The sequence below is a fragment of the Heloderma suspectum genome, chromosome 15, assembly GCF_057233095.1.
Source record: "Heloderma suspectum isolate Gila_16-S chromosome 15, 16-S_ref, whole genome shotgun sequence".
Lineage (NCBI taxonomy): Eukaryota > Metazoa > Chordata > Lepidosauria > Squamata > Helodermatidae > Heloderma > Heloderma suspectum.
The window spans coordinates 22,276,789-22,292,949 of NC_139472.1; the positions used below are offsets into that span (position 1 = coordinate 22,276,789).

Here is a 16,161-nt window from a genome sequence, read left to right on the forward strand (position 1 = left end):
CAGGCCTTAGATAGTAAAGAGTGCGTTGGTGTTTTGTCATTGAGTAGAGAACAAAATTGCAAAAGCAATACTGTGGAGGTGCCCAAAGCAGCTCCCCCGAATCCTGGGGCTCAATTTGCACTTTGAGGCTTGTTTTCAAATGGCTTGGCTTCCTTTCTACCTGCCAGGTGGGGCCGTTGCGTATGCCTTTTTGTTGTGCTGTTGCTTCTGCTTGAAGCAGCTTTCCCCAACCTGGTGCCCTCCTGATGGCCAGTGGCTGTGCAAGCCTGGGATGATGGGATCTGTAGTCCAAGACATCTCGAGGGCACCAGGTTGGGGAAAGTCGGCTTGGGGCATCTCCTCACCCACCAGGCTGCTTCTCTGCCTTGCTTTGAGTCAGTCCTATAAACAGTCACTTGTGGTGAGCCATGGTTGCTTACCTCTGTGCATGCAGGAAGGGAAGCATCACAAAAATTGGATCTTTTCCCCCACCTTTAAGCCACAAGTGGATAAACAGAGGCACAGGTGGGCAAGTAACTTTTTTCTTTGCCATGGTACTCTTTCTTTCCTGGTCATGGACACACACTCTGAGCCTCACGGTGTCTATTTCTATTTTCCCTTGATCCAGTTCGCCCATCTTCCTTCTCCCCCCACCCCCGCCTTATATGTCCCAAATCCTGGGATTGCTGGGGATGTGTGTGTTCCATACATCTGCTAGCACGCCGGCAGGACTCATGGGGTACTAAACAGTTTGAAATGTGAATGCCTGAGAGAGCTGGGGCAGGCACGGCAAGAGTGCTGGGAAAGCAGAACGCATGAGGTACAACAACTTTATGTGGCACAGGGGAGCTCTGATTGGGATCTCTGTGCATCTTTTAAAAATGATTTAGCGGTCACTATGTGGTTGGTCACTTTAAGGATTGGGAAGTGGTTCTGAGGAGGAAGGGGTTAAGTGCACCCCCAAGCTGCTATTAGCTCTCTAGGTGGCAGTGGGGGGACATGCAGGTCACATTCATCTTCCGATGGTTTGGTTTGGTCCTAACTGAGCCCCATTTTTGCTTTTTCCACGGGCGTCTGAGAATATGTGAAGCGGGACTGGCGGATACATGGGCCCCACACTACTCTGGCTTGCTCCCTCTGTTTAAAAAATCTCCCTATGTTTAAACATCTTTCTTTTCCCTGGCACGGAAAGGAGCTTGTCAAAGAGCTGGCTAGGCCAGAACACTTGGATGGTCAGGAGAATTTTTGGGAGAGCCCATATCTCCATCATGCAGTCCTCCATCTGTGCCCCAAAGGGGTACGTTTTCGGGATGGCTGCCCCAGGCACTTCTGAATGTGTCATGTGGTCCTGGCGTGATCAGTGTTGGATACTGACTTTTGCTCTTTGTGTAAGTCTCCCTTCCTCAACCTGCAGCAAAGATATCTGACAGGGGAATATCAATATTTTGCACACACACAGTCCCCTGGAATTATGAATTATTCGTTTAAATACCCGCCGCCGCCCAAAAGTATCTGAAGGGTTCATTTACACATTATTTAAAGCATTTTTATCCGGCTGTTTAGCCAAAAAGGCTTCCAGAAGAGCAACTTACATTCAGTCAACAGAAGCAAGACTGCAGGCGTACAATCTAAAAAGACACAGCACAAAAGGAAAAAGGGATGGGAGGAGAAGCGGAAAAAACAAATGCAAGCATCCTTTCTTAAAAGTTAAACAGTACCTTTTATGATGACCAGCTGGAATGGAACTCGTTCAGGGAGCCTGCTGGAGCTGGCCTTCTGGCAGGGCTGACGGAATGGCCTCCCTGCCTCTCCCCGCCTTTGCTGCAGCCTGACAGGATAGGTGCTGCCAGGTTGCAAAAGTCAAGGGACTCCCCAGACTTGGATAGAATGGCTGTCCAAGCTCACATCATCATTCATCTGCAGGAAACGAACATTAAAAAAAACCCTGATCCAAACCGTTGAGCAGGCCCAGAGTGGATGGGACCCCTGGGCCCACCTACACGGCCGATTCAGCGTGGAGCGGGAGCGCATCAGGGCCGTTCCATAGCAACTCTGCATCTTCCCTCTGGGAAAGGCACTTTTTCGGAAAGTCCTTCAGTATGTCATTTTTCCTTAAACGCAGCTCCAGGAGCCGTCCCGCTGCAGCGCGCCCCGCTCCCCTGCACTAAGTCCTGGGTGCACCTGCCAGTGCCCTGGCCAAGGGGTGGTGCCGCCCCCTTTTCCCCCCATCCCCTCTTTTTCTGCATTCGCAGTAGGGCTGTTTTCCCATTCACAGTATCAAATTACTGACGCTGTATTGTTTCAGTCATTCACAATAACGCAGGAGTTTAAAAAATCTTAAAATAAACAGCAGGAGGAGCAGGGAGCCTGGCAGCCGCCAAGAGAAGTGCCCGTGGGCACCATGTTGGAAACTCCGGCATTACACGCATGTGTGTAAACAAAACTCCAAAGGAGATCGGTTTGGGGTGCACTTTGGGATGCAGATGCTGACCCCCTCCCTTCTGCTTTCTGCTGCAGTTTCTTCCTTCCACCCACACTGTTCCCCACCACCATGCACACACATTGCCATGGTTCAAGATCCGGTTCTGCCTGGATTGAGATTGATGAGCCTTTCCCCCAGCCAAACCTCCCTGCTCCCACCACAGAAGCCTGCTGAGCTGCCCTCCGCAGTTTCTGTCGCCAGCAGCCCTGAAGTCTTCATCTCTGAGCAAAAGTTTGGGGGGGGGGGTGCTGTTTGTTTTGGTTTGTTTCCTGCACTTGTTTTCCCTTGGAGTTTGCTATCCCTTTTTTAAAATTGCTCCACTTTCCCTCCAAATGGCCCAATAAACTTGTCCTGTTCACCTGATACTGCTGGGTCTTCTGGGTCTTTTCCAGCCCTGCAATGTGAGATCCTTTTAACTGGAGATTGAACCCGGGACCTTCTGCATGCAAAGTCTTGCTCTGCCACTGAGCGACGGACCTTTGCCTACAGAGGCTTCTACCCCCAAAGCAAGCCTGACCCCGATTGCCTCTTGGTCTCGCAGTTCACCAGCCTGGCCCGGTTCTGCACCCAAGTCAGCCAGTGGCCTCCCATGACCTCTGATCCCTTCTCCCCTTGGTCCTCTCAGTGCTAAATCTGTTGGGAATTCAGGGCCCAACTTCCAGTGGAAGCTGAACTCTAAGCTTCTGCATGCTTGCTGGCCTCCCCCACCTAAGCTTCCTGCCCTGGTTGGTTCTCTGGGCGTGTAGCCAGCCCTGCTTCTTCTGCGGGGAGGAGATGGTCATCTGAGGATGCCACGTGGCCACATTCCATCATCTGCTGATCCTGGGGGACAGCACTGGTCAAGCCTTACTTCTTAGCCCTGGCCTGGGGTGCTGTTTTTGTCTGATGCAGCAAATCTGGCACAGACAGTATTGGATAAGCACACTCTGCACATGCGTGGGTGAAGGACTCTGGCCTAGGCTCCAGCATGTCCTGCCATCACCATTTTCTGGCCTTCTGCTGCCACCGCTCAGCCCTCGTGCCACAATCCAAATTTCCACTGCCCAAATCAATCCACCTCTCTTGTGTCCCAGATGTTCCCCTCCTCAGATTCCTAACCTGGTTTCGTGTTTTCTGCTGTTCCTCCAGCAGGGACAGGGAGAGCAACAGGGAGAACTCTGCTCTTTTCAGAGGACTCTGCCCAACCCTCTTTTTCTGCTAAGCTTTTGGCTTACCCTCACCATTAAGCCACAGCAAAGCAAATGCATCGTTACATGTCTATTCCATGTTGTCCGTCTGTTTCCCTCCCCTTGTCCTGCTGTCGCCTTCCGCTGTCAAAATACATATCGTAATCTGCTGGGGTCCAGAGTCCGTCATTTTTGCCCATATGCCATAAATCACCATGGACCGTGACTGATTCTGATCCCTCCCTTCTGCAGACTTGAGCCACCAGCAGCACAAGATGGTTACCCCACATAATTCCAGTACCCACATGACATTGCCGTAGGGCTGTTGTCTTTGGGTGATATCCATTGTATTGACCCATTTAATTTTGCATTGTGATTAATGCCCTTTGCAGCCACCTCAGGGATTTTTAATCAAAAAGTGGGGTCTAAACATTTTAAGGAATGGATTTTCTGAACTGTGCAAAATCAGCACTCTCAAACCAAGTGAAATTGGCAAGCTGGTTAATTTCAGGGTCCTTTTCATCTACACTGGAAAAAACTTGGAACTAAGCAGTAAGCCAGCTTCATTAGGCGCCTCGCTGGCACTGGGCTTGCGCGTTTCCTCCCCCTCAATCTGTTTCCAGTTTTCCCCCCTGCCCCTCAGAACACAAGTGTGCACCGCTCACATTTCCAGCTAGCATCTCCCCTCCCACAGCCATAGCTCACATAAGTCATACAAATGCAGTTTAGCTATGTATGCTCCAAGGACTCACACCACAGTGGAAGCATTTACACAGGTTGTTTCAAGAAATATATTGATTGATTTACAAACTACATGCTCCTTTCTAGACACATCTTGCTGCCCTGTTGCTGTACACGCACACTTGCCAATTTTTCCTAGAGTCAAGGACCTAGCCCTCATGACATCTCCCACTCACCCCTGATCATCTAGGTTTGACCAAAACCACGCACTCTTTCATCAAGAAACAATGAGAAATCAGGCAAGCCTTTCCAGGCAAAATAACTTTTGCCAGTGGGATTTTTTTTTTCACTAGCTATGCAATGACCATGGTTTTCCTGTACCCACAGAATGGAGGGGCTGGGGGCTTTTAAAAAGAGCATAGGGGTATTTCCGTAGTTGTGTGCACCAGGGCTGAGCAGTAGGGGGTGCATGGCCTCTAAACAATTTATTTTAAAAAGTTATTAAAAAGCGAGGCGCTTAAAAAGCTGATGGGAAATAGCATGGGTAGACAGTAGATGAACTTGTGCAGTGATGTGACAGGCACTGCCCAATAGGTGCCCCAGACAGCAGTGTAACTCCCTTACAACAAATTTGGCATGATCCTTCCACTGGCTGGAGCAAGAAACAGATGCTTTCCTGGAACAGGACAATGGTGGTTCTTCCACAGTGGAAATGGATGCAAGGGAGATTCCCTGCTGAGAAGTCTTCCTGGGAGGGCTGCTGTGTCTGGAACAGCACACCCAAAGGGAAGCTGATCTTGCTTTCTGCCTGTCACAATTGCTGTAACCAGCCAATGGTTGCTCCACAAAACAGGCTTCCCTTTCCCTGGAAGCTTTTCGGTGTCCAAGCCTTTGCAACTAAGTTCTGCCACAGTGTTCCGCCATCAGGAAGGACACATAGGCGGAAGAGTTGAGACAGGTGGGGCCAACCCCTATCTGGGTATGTTTGGATGGTCCACCACCTCCTTTTTGGAGTGCGTTTCACATCCCGATCGTGGTCCTGGCTTTAGCAGCAAACGTATCAGAATCTGGGGAGCATTAACAGTTGCTGAGGTTTTGCATCCACATGCAGTAGGCTGTAGCACCCATGTCCAGGACAGTTTATTGCAGTCTTTTCCACCCTCGTGCCCTACAGAGGTGTTGGACTGCAATTCCCATCATTCTCAGCCATGATGGCTAGGAATGATAGGAGTTGCAATCCAACACCTCTGGAGGACACCAGGTGGGGAAGGACGGCTTATTGTATTGCCAGAGCTTTTGAGGCCCCTGGCAGAACTTGTCAGATTTCCGTTAGAATTCTGTTCCAGATGTGGAACCTCAAATTCTTTGCCAAAGTGAAGCGGCACTCAACAGCGTCCTTCGAGGGGTGCTTGAAGGCTGCCCCACACATATAGAACCTCTTCCCTCTGCCTGAGGCAATTGTGCAAGTGGGCTTTTTATGTTTTAATCTTTGGATTGCTTCCCTGCACCTTGGCGCAGGATAGAGAGTTGAATAAATCCTCTTGTCTGAAGCATGAGGGAGCCTGTAATCCACAGCTACATTAAAATCAAAATGCATTCCTCTTAGGAGTTTCCCTGCCCCCCCCCCCCAACCTCTCATTTCATGGTTTCTGTACTGGATATTAAAGGAGGGAATTAATCCATGGACTGTGATTTGGTACTTGCCGGGTGAAGTATGCAAATCATTGGGTGATCTTTCAACCTGCCTAGAACCTGAGCCCCATACCCATGCCCAAACTATACCAGGATTACTTGATCATGTATCCTGCCAAAATAATATGAAAAATATTAGGGAGGATTTTACTGCATATCAGGTAAAATCATGGTACCCCACTTCCTGCCACCATCCCCTGCGCCACCCTCTAAATATTCTGGGAAGAATTTAACTTCCATATCTTTCCCCCCTTGTTGGGCAGTGAAACTCTACCTGCCAGGCCTCGAAGACTGGAACGGGAGGCCCTCTCTTTCTCCTCCCTCTGGTTCATACCCTTCCACCACCTCTCCCAAACTTAAGTTGGAAAACCCCCTCAGTCGTGTGTTTTGTTTTACAGGAGAGGGAGGAAGAGGCTCGGCTGGCCACCATGCCAGCCTGGCGAAGGGATATCCTGCGCAAGAAGATGGAGGAGGAAAGGTGAGCCGGAGTCCTCTGCGGGGTGAAATGCTGCTAAGGGGCGGGGGGCTTTTTCATCTCCAGAGCCGCATTCCCTCGTGGCTGACTTGCCAGCAGTGGGAAGGGACAACACAGAAACCGGGAAGGGCCTCTCCCCATGCTGCCTCATCCAGCCACAGAGAGGCAAAGCAAAGTGCTCAGCCACTGCTTCGCGAGAGCAGGCGGATGCCTCAGTGGCCACGCAGGTAGAGCAGGGCCAGTGAGGGGCGTGGCCTGGGGGGAGAACTCCCTCTCTCGAGGGGTCCCCTCAGCCCCCCCCAATCCCGTTTCACTGCCAGGTTGATCTTTCTGCCCCCCCGCCCGGTTTTAATCAAATCCCCCAGTTGTAGTTTTCCATGGGGCTTCATGCCGGTTCTTACTTTAATTGTGACTTTCATGTTATTTCTGAGATTTTATCTTGGTTCAATAAACTTTCATCTCAGATTATTTGAAGTACAATTTTATTTTATGTTTTAAATATAATGACTATTATTTCAATGTTAAATTACAAACAATTGCAGTAATCTATCAAACCTTTCTGCAGCTCCACTCAAGCTATAAATCAATCAAAATGGATAAATATCAATGCTGTGAGAATATGCCTCTAATGCTGATATTATACAAATAGATAAAATATAAATCCTGTAACTATAAGATTTAAATATAACATTTAACAACAGCCAGTGTGGTGTAGTGGTTAGAGCTGGGTCAGGGTTCTAACTGTGTTCTGGTCCCCAGTCAGCCACTTTCAGCCTGACTTCCCTCACAGGGTTGTTGTAAGAATAAAATGGAGAGGAGGAGGGTCATGTAAGCTGCACTGGGCTCCTTGGAGGGAAAAAGGCAGGGTGTAAACGTAATTATATTATCATTGTATGTAGCAAGACATATGGGTTAATATTATCCAAGACCTTATTATCCTCAAAGGAAATAAATAGACTCCACTTTTCTATAAACGTATCCCTGTCTCCATTCCCTAACTTTAACTATGTTAGTGCGCAATCCTATGCATGTTTAGACAGAAAAAAGTCCTACAACCCCCAGCATTCCAGAATGGCTGGCCAGAGAATGCTGGGAGTTGTAGGACTTTTTTTCTGTCTAAATATTCACAGGATTGCGCCTTTAGTTAACTTGATGACCTATAGCCTATGAATCCACTCATCCAGTGATGGAGGGCTACTTTTCTTCCGGTTATAAACAATGGTCGTGTGAGCTGCTACTATCATATGTACAACAATTTCAATGTCCACCTCCTGTATCAAGCTGTTAAGATAACAGATAGAACCATCGTAGAATCATAGAATAGTAGGGTTCAGACCATCGAGTCCAACCGCCTGCTCAGTGGGTCTGATTGCGTTTCATATCCTGTCATATCTTTAATTTCTTTCAGGAGATTCGTAACTTCTGATTCTTAGACATTACTGAAAATATGCATTATATTTGCTTTAATTTTTTAGTGATTTACCATAAGCTACCGTGTGTGTGTGCATGTCTGTGTTTGTGTGTGTGTTATATGTGTGTGTTTAAAAAAGTGAGTTTAAAAAAGCTTCTAAATTTAGACTTTTAACTAATGTATTTTTTCCTTTTTTTCTTTCTTCCACAGAGAGCAAAAACAGTAAGTCTTGACTTTTTATCACCATCTAACATAACCAGCTCAGTGAAACTTTGGCTGGGGGTTTGGGAGATGCCATGGCAGCAAAAGAGACCATTTTACTTCTGTTGCACAACTACTTCGATATGAATGTATGAAGCCGCCTTAAATCATTGCTCCATCTAGGCCAGCCAGAGGGCACCAGGTTGAGGAACTCTGTTCTCGCCCATGATCAGTTGCACCTGGAGCATAACCCCTACAAGGAAGCCTAAATAATTTGAAGTTCTTTAGTACAGAAAAAAGTTGACAGAGAGGACATGGTAGAGCTTCCTAGCGTGATGCCTGGGTGTGAGCCAGGAGCACTGGGAAATGTAGTTTCCCCAGTGCTCCTGCCAGGCGCCAGAGGGACGAGGCCTCCCTCCCTCCGCCCACTGGGAGCAGCAGGAAACCAGGCCACCCGGTGGGAATGTTGGGTGGGTGGGAGGAAAGCTGCAAGGGAGGACTTCTTCTCCAGCCCAGCGTAAAATCCAAGCCACAGAAGAACTCTTGGAGCCATTCGTCATGTTCACCTCTCATTTGAGGCACTGCATCGCTAGTTAAAAGCAAAGAAGCCGGGCCAGTTAAAAAGAAATAAATACGGCATATAAATAAATACTGCTGTCTCCACTGTAGTTGGAATTTAGATCACAAGCCAACAGGGGACTTTCTCTCTCTCTCTCTCTCTTTTGTTTTGTTGCTTATGTTACCCTCTAAACCAGGGGTATGAGACCTTTTTCAGCCTGAGGACCGGACCCCATTTTGGAGAATCTCTCAGGGGCCGCATTCCAGTGGTGGGCAGGCTGAAGGCCAAAGGGTTGGGGCCAAAAATACGAGTACAGTTTCACTAAAAGCTCTTGCAGCCCATAAACCAGCCTCAGGAGGGGCATTTCAGCCTTTTAGAAGGGGGGCAGGAATTGCACAAAGCCAAGAAACCACCAAGTGATCGGTGGTTGGAGGAAAGTGGGCAGGGCCGGGAGAGGGAAGCATGGCTGTCTGGGGAAAGCCGTTACGATGGCGCTGTGCTGTTGCTGAGAGTTAACGCTTCACGGTCATCTCAGCAGTCCCTAGACATAAGGCGGACACGAAAGTGCATACGTGGCTCCCCCTTCGGAAGCCTGCCGCCTGTGTTTCCCAAGCCTCGGTAACTGACACAGCCCCTCTGTCTACAGGAAGGAGCAAGAGAAACTGAGGCAAGAAGAGGAAGAGAAGGAGAAGGAACAGTCGGAAAAGCTAAGGACTCTTGGCTATGATGAGACAAAACTGGCGCCTTGGCAGAGGCAGATCATCCTCAAAAAAGGAGACATAGCCAAGCACTAGGCCCGCCTGCCTGCCGCCCCTGCTGTGCTTTGGAACGCTTCCTTCCTTTAGATCTCCGACCTTGTGACCTGTTCGAGAGGAGGAGGGATGCTTCCACCCCCTTCCTATTTCTGGGCTTGTCTCTTCTCCCAGCAAAATCACACACACACACCCTTCGCTGCCCCCCCCCAATTGCTCATGCACCTGATTGGTCTTCATTCACTCCACGCTCATGTTAAGACCAGCCCAGCTCTGTAAAAGTGAGGGAAGGCAAAACATTCCAAGTGTGATGGAAGTGATTTCAGAGCATCTTCACCGCCTCAAAGATGTGTGTACATCTTCCTATCCTGGAACAAAAAAGGATAATAAAAAGTACTCCAAGCTTACAGCAGGTCAGGAGTGGCTGGCTCTGATGAGCACTGCTTGGCTAGCACCTGTGACGTCACCCACACCCACCCCATTGAAGTTTTGCAGCTGTTCGTGGTTTTGTTTTAAATTAATCTTGATGACACCTACATGCCATTTTTAAAGTATTTTTTGTGGCGGTGGGGGGAGGGCAGGAGAGTTGATGACTTGCAGGAAGTAGATGGCTAGGGAAAGTGTCAAGGGAGAGTGTGCACCAAAGTGAAGTTGTGAAGCCAGTTGCACGTGATGGGGGAGGGGGGAATCTGCTGTTCAGAATGTTACATCTGTCTTCACCCTAAGTCTGAGTTGAAAAGCAAACCTGCCACATCGCAATCTTAGCACCTTATAACACCCCTGGTTGGCATGATATCAACTGCTAAATGTCCAATTCCATCTGTGCAATAAAATAACTTCTCTGTGTTTGACCCTTGCTTCTGTGTTAGCTGACTCTCTCCCTGCCTTCCTGTTTTCCAGGACTTAAGCAGAGCTATGTATGTACTGGGCTCAGCATCCCGCAAATCTCTTTTCCTATTCATATAATTTATATAGGTTGCAGAAGTCTGACGTTCCTTGGTGCAGATTCCATCTTCCTTGGAATGAAGATATGTAACTTTTCTTTTTTCTGTTTTTTAAGCGCTGTAAGTAATGGGCTGTACAACCCTAAGTGTATGTGCAGCCCTGTCGTCAGCGGGACATGTTTCAGAGCTTTTCTTCACAAGGCTATTAATCTGCTGTTTCATCACAGGATTGAGATCCAAGCATTACATGCAGATGCTACATAACCTCTAGGTGGCACTGTGGTACAGCAGAATAGCACAAACACACAAATGAAAAAAGCGGTTCTTTTCGCTTTTACAATGAAATACATTTTCCCTGCTCTAAAAATGCTTACTGAAAGTGCTCATTAGACACAGAAGTGAAAGTGGAGGGTCACAATATTGTCTAAAGTACCTGTAAACAACCATAAGTGTGGAATGATGAGGGCACAATAAATGCCTCATGTAGAAAAGCCCTCCGTGGCAAAGAAAAGTTGTTGCTTTTTGCAAAGTGGCAATTAAAGCAGCTGTCTGTGATGGGTGGGCCATGTACTTTGAATCATAGAATAGTAGGGTTGGAAGGGGCCTAGAAGACCATGGAGTCCAACCCCCTGCTCAATGCAGGTATCCAAGTCAAAGCATCCCTGACAGATGGCTGTCCAGCCTCGTCTTGAATGCCTCCAGTGTGGGAGAGCCCACCGCCTCCCTAGGTCATGGGTTCCATTGTCGTATTGCTCTGACAGGATGTTTTTCCTGATGTTCAGCGGGAATCGGGCTTCCCGTCACTTGAGCCCATGATTCCGTGTCCTGCACTCTGGGATGATCGAGAAGAGGTCCTGGCCTTCCTCTCTGTGACAACCTTTCAGGTACTTGAACAGCACTATCCTATCTCCCCTCCTTGGTTAGAAATCCAAGGACACCCTCCAGCTCTTTTCATGGCACATTAAGCATCCCTTCTCTCTCTGTTCTTTCTTCTTGGCTGGTTTCACACTTTCCCTATGTAGATCACTTGTTTACTGCAAGCTCTGACTTCAGTAGTTTTAGGTAGAGAGTCCCAGAGCTTAACATGGAGAGCTCTTCAAATGCTGTGTACATACATTTAACTGCATGCTGGCTGGGGGTGTTTGGATTTGTAGTCTAGAAGGTGCCAGGTTGGGGGAGGTTGCATCAAACAAAGTCTCGTATCTCCTGGTCTCTTTCCTACTAGAGCCTTGTAGGCTCTAGTAGGTAAAATATCTTTGCCCTGCGGATGTACTTTATTTTGCAAAGGAAAAAAAAACACGTAACAGGCATTTTCAAAGAAAAGGCTGATGCTTTTAAAAAGAAGACACAACAATTCAAGTGGGCTAAGGCGAGAGCGTCCTTCAACTGCCATATTGACTGATGTGTCTTTATCATTAGAGCAGAGGGTTCATTCCTGGCTTTTTGGTCATGCTCTTTTCTATACAATTTTGTCTTGTCTGTCCTTGACACCTTGAGCAGGAAAGTGCTGGGATTGTTTCTGACCTAGGATGTTAATCGTATCAGCTATTAAAAAAAACAAAACCCCTCTCCAAAGATGGTTTGTCTTCCTTCCGCCTATGTTTTTTATTATTATTACATTTATATCCCACCTTTTTCCCTCTTGCAAGGAACCCAAGGCAGCATACATTCTCCTCTCCATTTGATCCTCACAACGATCCTGTGAGGTAGGTTAGGCTTAGGGTCAATGACTGGCCCAAGTGAGCTTCATGGCTGAGTGGGGAATAGAATCCAGAGTTCCTCAGTCCCCATCCAACACTCCTGACTGCTACACCATGCTGCTCTCCCTCAGAACCGAATCTGTTCTGCAGTTGCATGTTCCGCACAGGCGTCCGGCATTTTTGTGATGTTCCGGCTCAATGGTAAGGCTCCATCCAGCCCTGTAGATCCAAGCCCCAAACTGGAGAAGCATAGAAGTGCTTTTAGCCCCATCACAGCCCCAAGGCCATCTTTTCCCCACAAAACGCCTCTGTGGCCTGCCTGGGCCTCGGAGGCATTTGGAGAGGAGAAATTGGCCTCTGCGGAGCCACCTAGCCTGGTGTCCTTGAAATAGAAATGCAGAAAGCAAGGGGTAGGGCTGTCATTGTGGATTAATAGCTTTGAGTGGGACTCTGAACATAGAAAAAGATGTCAGGCGCAGTGAGTGGTACAGAACGGAGCAAGATTGGCACTAGCCCAGCAACTTGAGTAGTAAACCATCACCTTGCAGCCCATTTTCACCCCATTTTCTTTGAATGAGGGGAATCGCAGTCAGCTCAGCGGAGCTGATTGCATATGCTGTGCACAACTGTAAGTGCAACAACCAGCGGGGAATTGTAAAAACGGTCCTGAACAGATGAAAACGCCTCTGGGGGAAAACTGGCCACATCTCACGCATCTCTGGGAATTGTGTTTTCTTCTTCTCGTGTGTAGGAACATCAGAAGCTGCCTTATACTGAGCCATTAATTTAGCTCCGTATTGTCTACTCTGCACCCCAGGGTCTTGGGGGACTTCCCCTGCCCTACCTGGAGAGACCGGGGATCAGTGGAGACCTGGGTTTCAGGCAGAACTCTAAAGGAGCTACCCAAGGTGCAAAGTGAAGCTCCTTGGAGAGCTCCTTTCGAGTTCTGGCTGGTTCTTACTGAAACCTGGAGTGGATCCTTGCCCCACTGACACCAGAGCCACCCGCCTCCCCTGCCGGGGATTGAGCCTGGGACTTTGCATGCAAAGCAGGGGTGCTGCTGCTAAGCCACAGCCCCTCTCTGGTAGTCCAATAGCAGACTTCCTGTTGGAGGAGAACGAACCGTTCCTGGGAGTGTTTAGGGTCAAAGAATAACCACGGTGGGATGCAGGAGTTCTACACACTTCTACTCACGTGTAAGAGAAACGCAGGCATGCGCAGGGCTTCGTAGCCGAGTCTAATGACATCGATGTATCTTTTTAGACTTGGTCAGGGTTAGACTCACAAGGCACTGATTATTAACAGCAACCCAAAATTACTAGCTCTGTACAGGGACCTCCTGACTTGCTCCGGAGGCTGACTTGAGCAGATCCAGAGCCAGGCCAACCCACTTCGGCCTCCAGATCCGAAGCACGATCTGGACAGCTGAAGCGCCCCACCCAGCTGCGTGATCCTCACACACACACACACAGCCTGCACAGCCTCCTGCGCCTCCTTACCTGGACCCGTGGAGTGCCCACAGCCGCCGCCATCTTGGAGGGAGTCGCCATTTTCTTTTAAATGGCCCGTTTGCGCCTGTAATATTGCGTAGATGGCCCCTTTACGGCCACAGCCTACACACCATTTACTTACTGGAAGAAGAGTCACCTTGGCAAGAGTCCCTCCAAGATGGCTGCAGGCACTCCCCACGGGGCTAGGTCAAGAGCAGGGGGCTCACGCAGCTGGGCGGGCAGCTGCCCAGAGTGGGCCGAAGCGCTTCGGGGGTGCCAGCCTGCTTCAGGCCGCTCCCAACCCGCTCCAGACCAGACTGCTTCAGCCCAAATCACCCCCTTTGCTTCGGGGTTTGGGCCACAGTGGTACACAGCCCTAAAAATTACTATCTATAGAACGGGGGCAGAACCTATCTCAGCGTGAGGGCCCAATGGGTGGGTGACGCCAAAGGGAAAAGGGACGGGGTCAAAACACACCAAATACCAGACAGCTGTAGCTTCAAGCTCCTGCTGCCCATAAGTCTGCCTTGGGAGAGGAACTTCAACCTTGGGGCGGGGGGAATGCACCAAAGGTGGGCTGCCACCAAATGATGGGTAGTTGGGGGAGAGGGGGGAGGCCATATGGCGAACCCTGAAGGGCTGGATAGGGACCCCAATGCCGAAGGTTCAGCACTCTTGCTATAAATAATGTAAAAGACTCCAAACACCCTTGTCAACCCTTCAGTGAGCTCTTGAGATGCCACAGAATGTCTGCGAACATTCTAATTGCTGAGGGCAGGGGAAAGTTACAGTCATGGAATGCTGAAAGTACCAGAAGCTGGGAAGAAACTGGAACTCCTGTTTGGTGTCAAAGAAATTTCCAGAAGTGCCGGGCGGTACAGAGGCCTTGGGAGGTGAGAGGGACAAGGTTGGAGAAGGGGGATAATCAGGCCCCCTTGCCCTAGCGCGGTGGGGGGAATACTCTGAGGCAATTTCCTGGCCATAATTTGTGGCAAGGTGTCCTCCTGAAGCATTTCAAGGCACTCTAGTGTCTGCAAAGCAGTTCACATACAGGAAACCTTACTATTGCACATGGGTAGACTGAGGCCATGTGTGTTCGTAGCTGTAGCAAGATCAGAACTGTAGACGTCCTGGGTCAGAGCTCAGTGTCCTAGATGCTGCATACATTCTAGAGCCAGAAAAATAGGCCAGGGATTTTCAGAATACCTGAACTCAGTTTTTACACTGCAGAGCAGGGGAAAACCTAAATGTATATTTAAAAGTGACATAAAATGTCCACGAAGCTTGCATACTGGTAAGGTAATTTTTTTATAGTGGCGGTGACAGGATTACATGTCATTTCTCTTGAACGACTCACGTGCAAACTGCTTCATTTGCTCATCCTCACAGCAACCCTATGAGGTAGGCTATCGGTCCCATTTTACAAAAGGGAAACGGAGGCCAAAGCAAATGTGCAACTTGCCTTAGACCAGCCAAAGTGGTCATCACAGAACAGTATGACCGGGGCCAGCAGTCACCCACTTTTGACCCAGAATTGCACTCTGTAATCTTGGGGTCGCTGAAGGTCACCTAGCAATCACAAGTTGCTACGGATTTCTCTCTCAGACATATGCACGCAATTTGTACTTTTTAAGAGCCAACGTGGGACATTCGTGCTAGGATATCCCATTGGTGTTGGTGTCTAAAACCGGCCGGGACTCCAAATTTGATCAGAGCTGTGGTGCTGTCAGAAAGCTCTTCAACCCTCCCACCCTGGTCCCTAATCTAAATGGCCTCCCTGAAGCTTCTGTTGCCCTGGGGGGAGGCAGGCGAGCAGTTCTGCTAATGGCCTGTATGTTTCCCCCTGCACAGCTAAGGGCAGCTTGGCAGCAGACAGGAGATTGCGCTCAAGAGCAGGAAGGTGGCTCGGGTGGGGCTGACTGGTAGATCAGCCAGGGTTTCTGCCTCCCAGGTCAGGTTTCTTTCTCCACTCCCGCCCCCATGCACGCACAAACATTCTTTCTCCACTCCCGCCCCCATGCACGCACAAACATTGGGCTGTTATTACCCTAATTGGGGTGGGGGGTCAGATAGGGACCTGCACACTGTAGATCCCACTGCCCTGAAGTCTGCCTCATTGAGGTCGGGGCAGTGGAATCAGTGAAACACCCCCCTGGTGGTGGCAACTCCATAGTCCCTGCGCCAATTCTGGAGTTTTCCCAGCGCAGTCCGGAGAGGTCCTAGGTCACTAGTGTTGCAGCTAGGTTAATTTAGACCCTGGAGCTGAGGGCGGGGGGGGGGCATGTGGCTACGATGTCAGCGGGGCAGCAAATCCACTCCGGGTTTCAGTCAGAACTCTAAAGGAGGTCACACCTTGGAGAGCTCCTTTAGAGTTCTGATTGGTTCTGACTGAAACCTGGAGTGGATTCTCCACCACACTGACATTGGAGCCACCAACCTAACCTGGGGGAGGGCTTTAGATGGTTATGTGTCAACCCCAGAGAAACACATATTAGGCTACAGTCCTATTTCCATGCCCCTGGAAGTAAGCAAGCCCTATTGAAATTAATGGGACTGAGGAAAAGCGCATAGGGTTGCATCCTAATCAGATGTTAGCCATATTTGCTTGGAGGTTCTGATGCATTCAACA

General features: G+C 49.1%; 1 protein-coding gene across 2 annotated transcripts in view; it reads left to right on the top strand.

Moving 5' to 3' along the window:
• Nucleotides 1-11,915, top strand: part of LOC146335477 (espin-like) — a 141,030-nt gene extending 129,115 nt beyond the window's left edge. The window contains exons 14-16 of one of the 2 annotated variants that reach the window (XM_084822063.1): nt 6,399-6,478; nt 8,097-8,108; nt 9,293-10,247. In XM_084822063.1, coding sequence (XP_084678189.1) covers nt 6,399-6,478; nt 8,097-8,108; nt 9,293-9,440 — 240 coding nt within the window. In that variant the 3' untranslated portion in view covers nt 9,441-10,247. Of the gene's footprint in view, nt 1-6,398; nt 6,489-8,096; nt 8,109-9,292 lie in introns of both variants that reach the window. The other variant, XM_084822062.1, reaches the window with a different exon arrangement.
• Nucleotides 11,916-16,161: the final 4,246 nt, after the last annotated feature.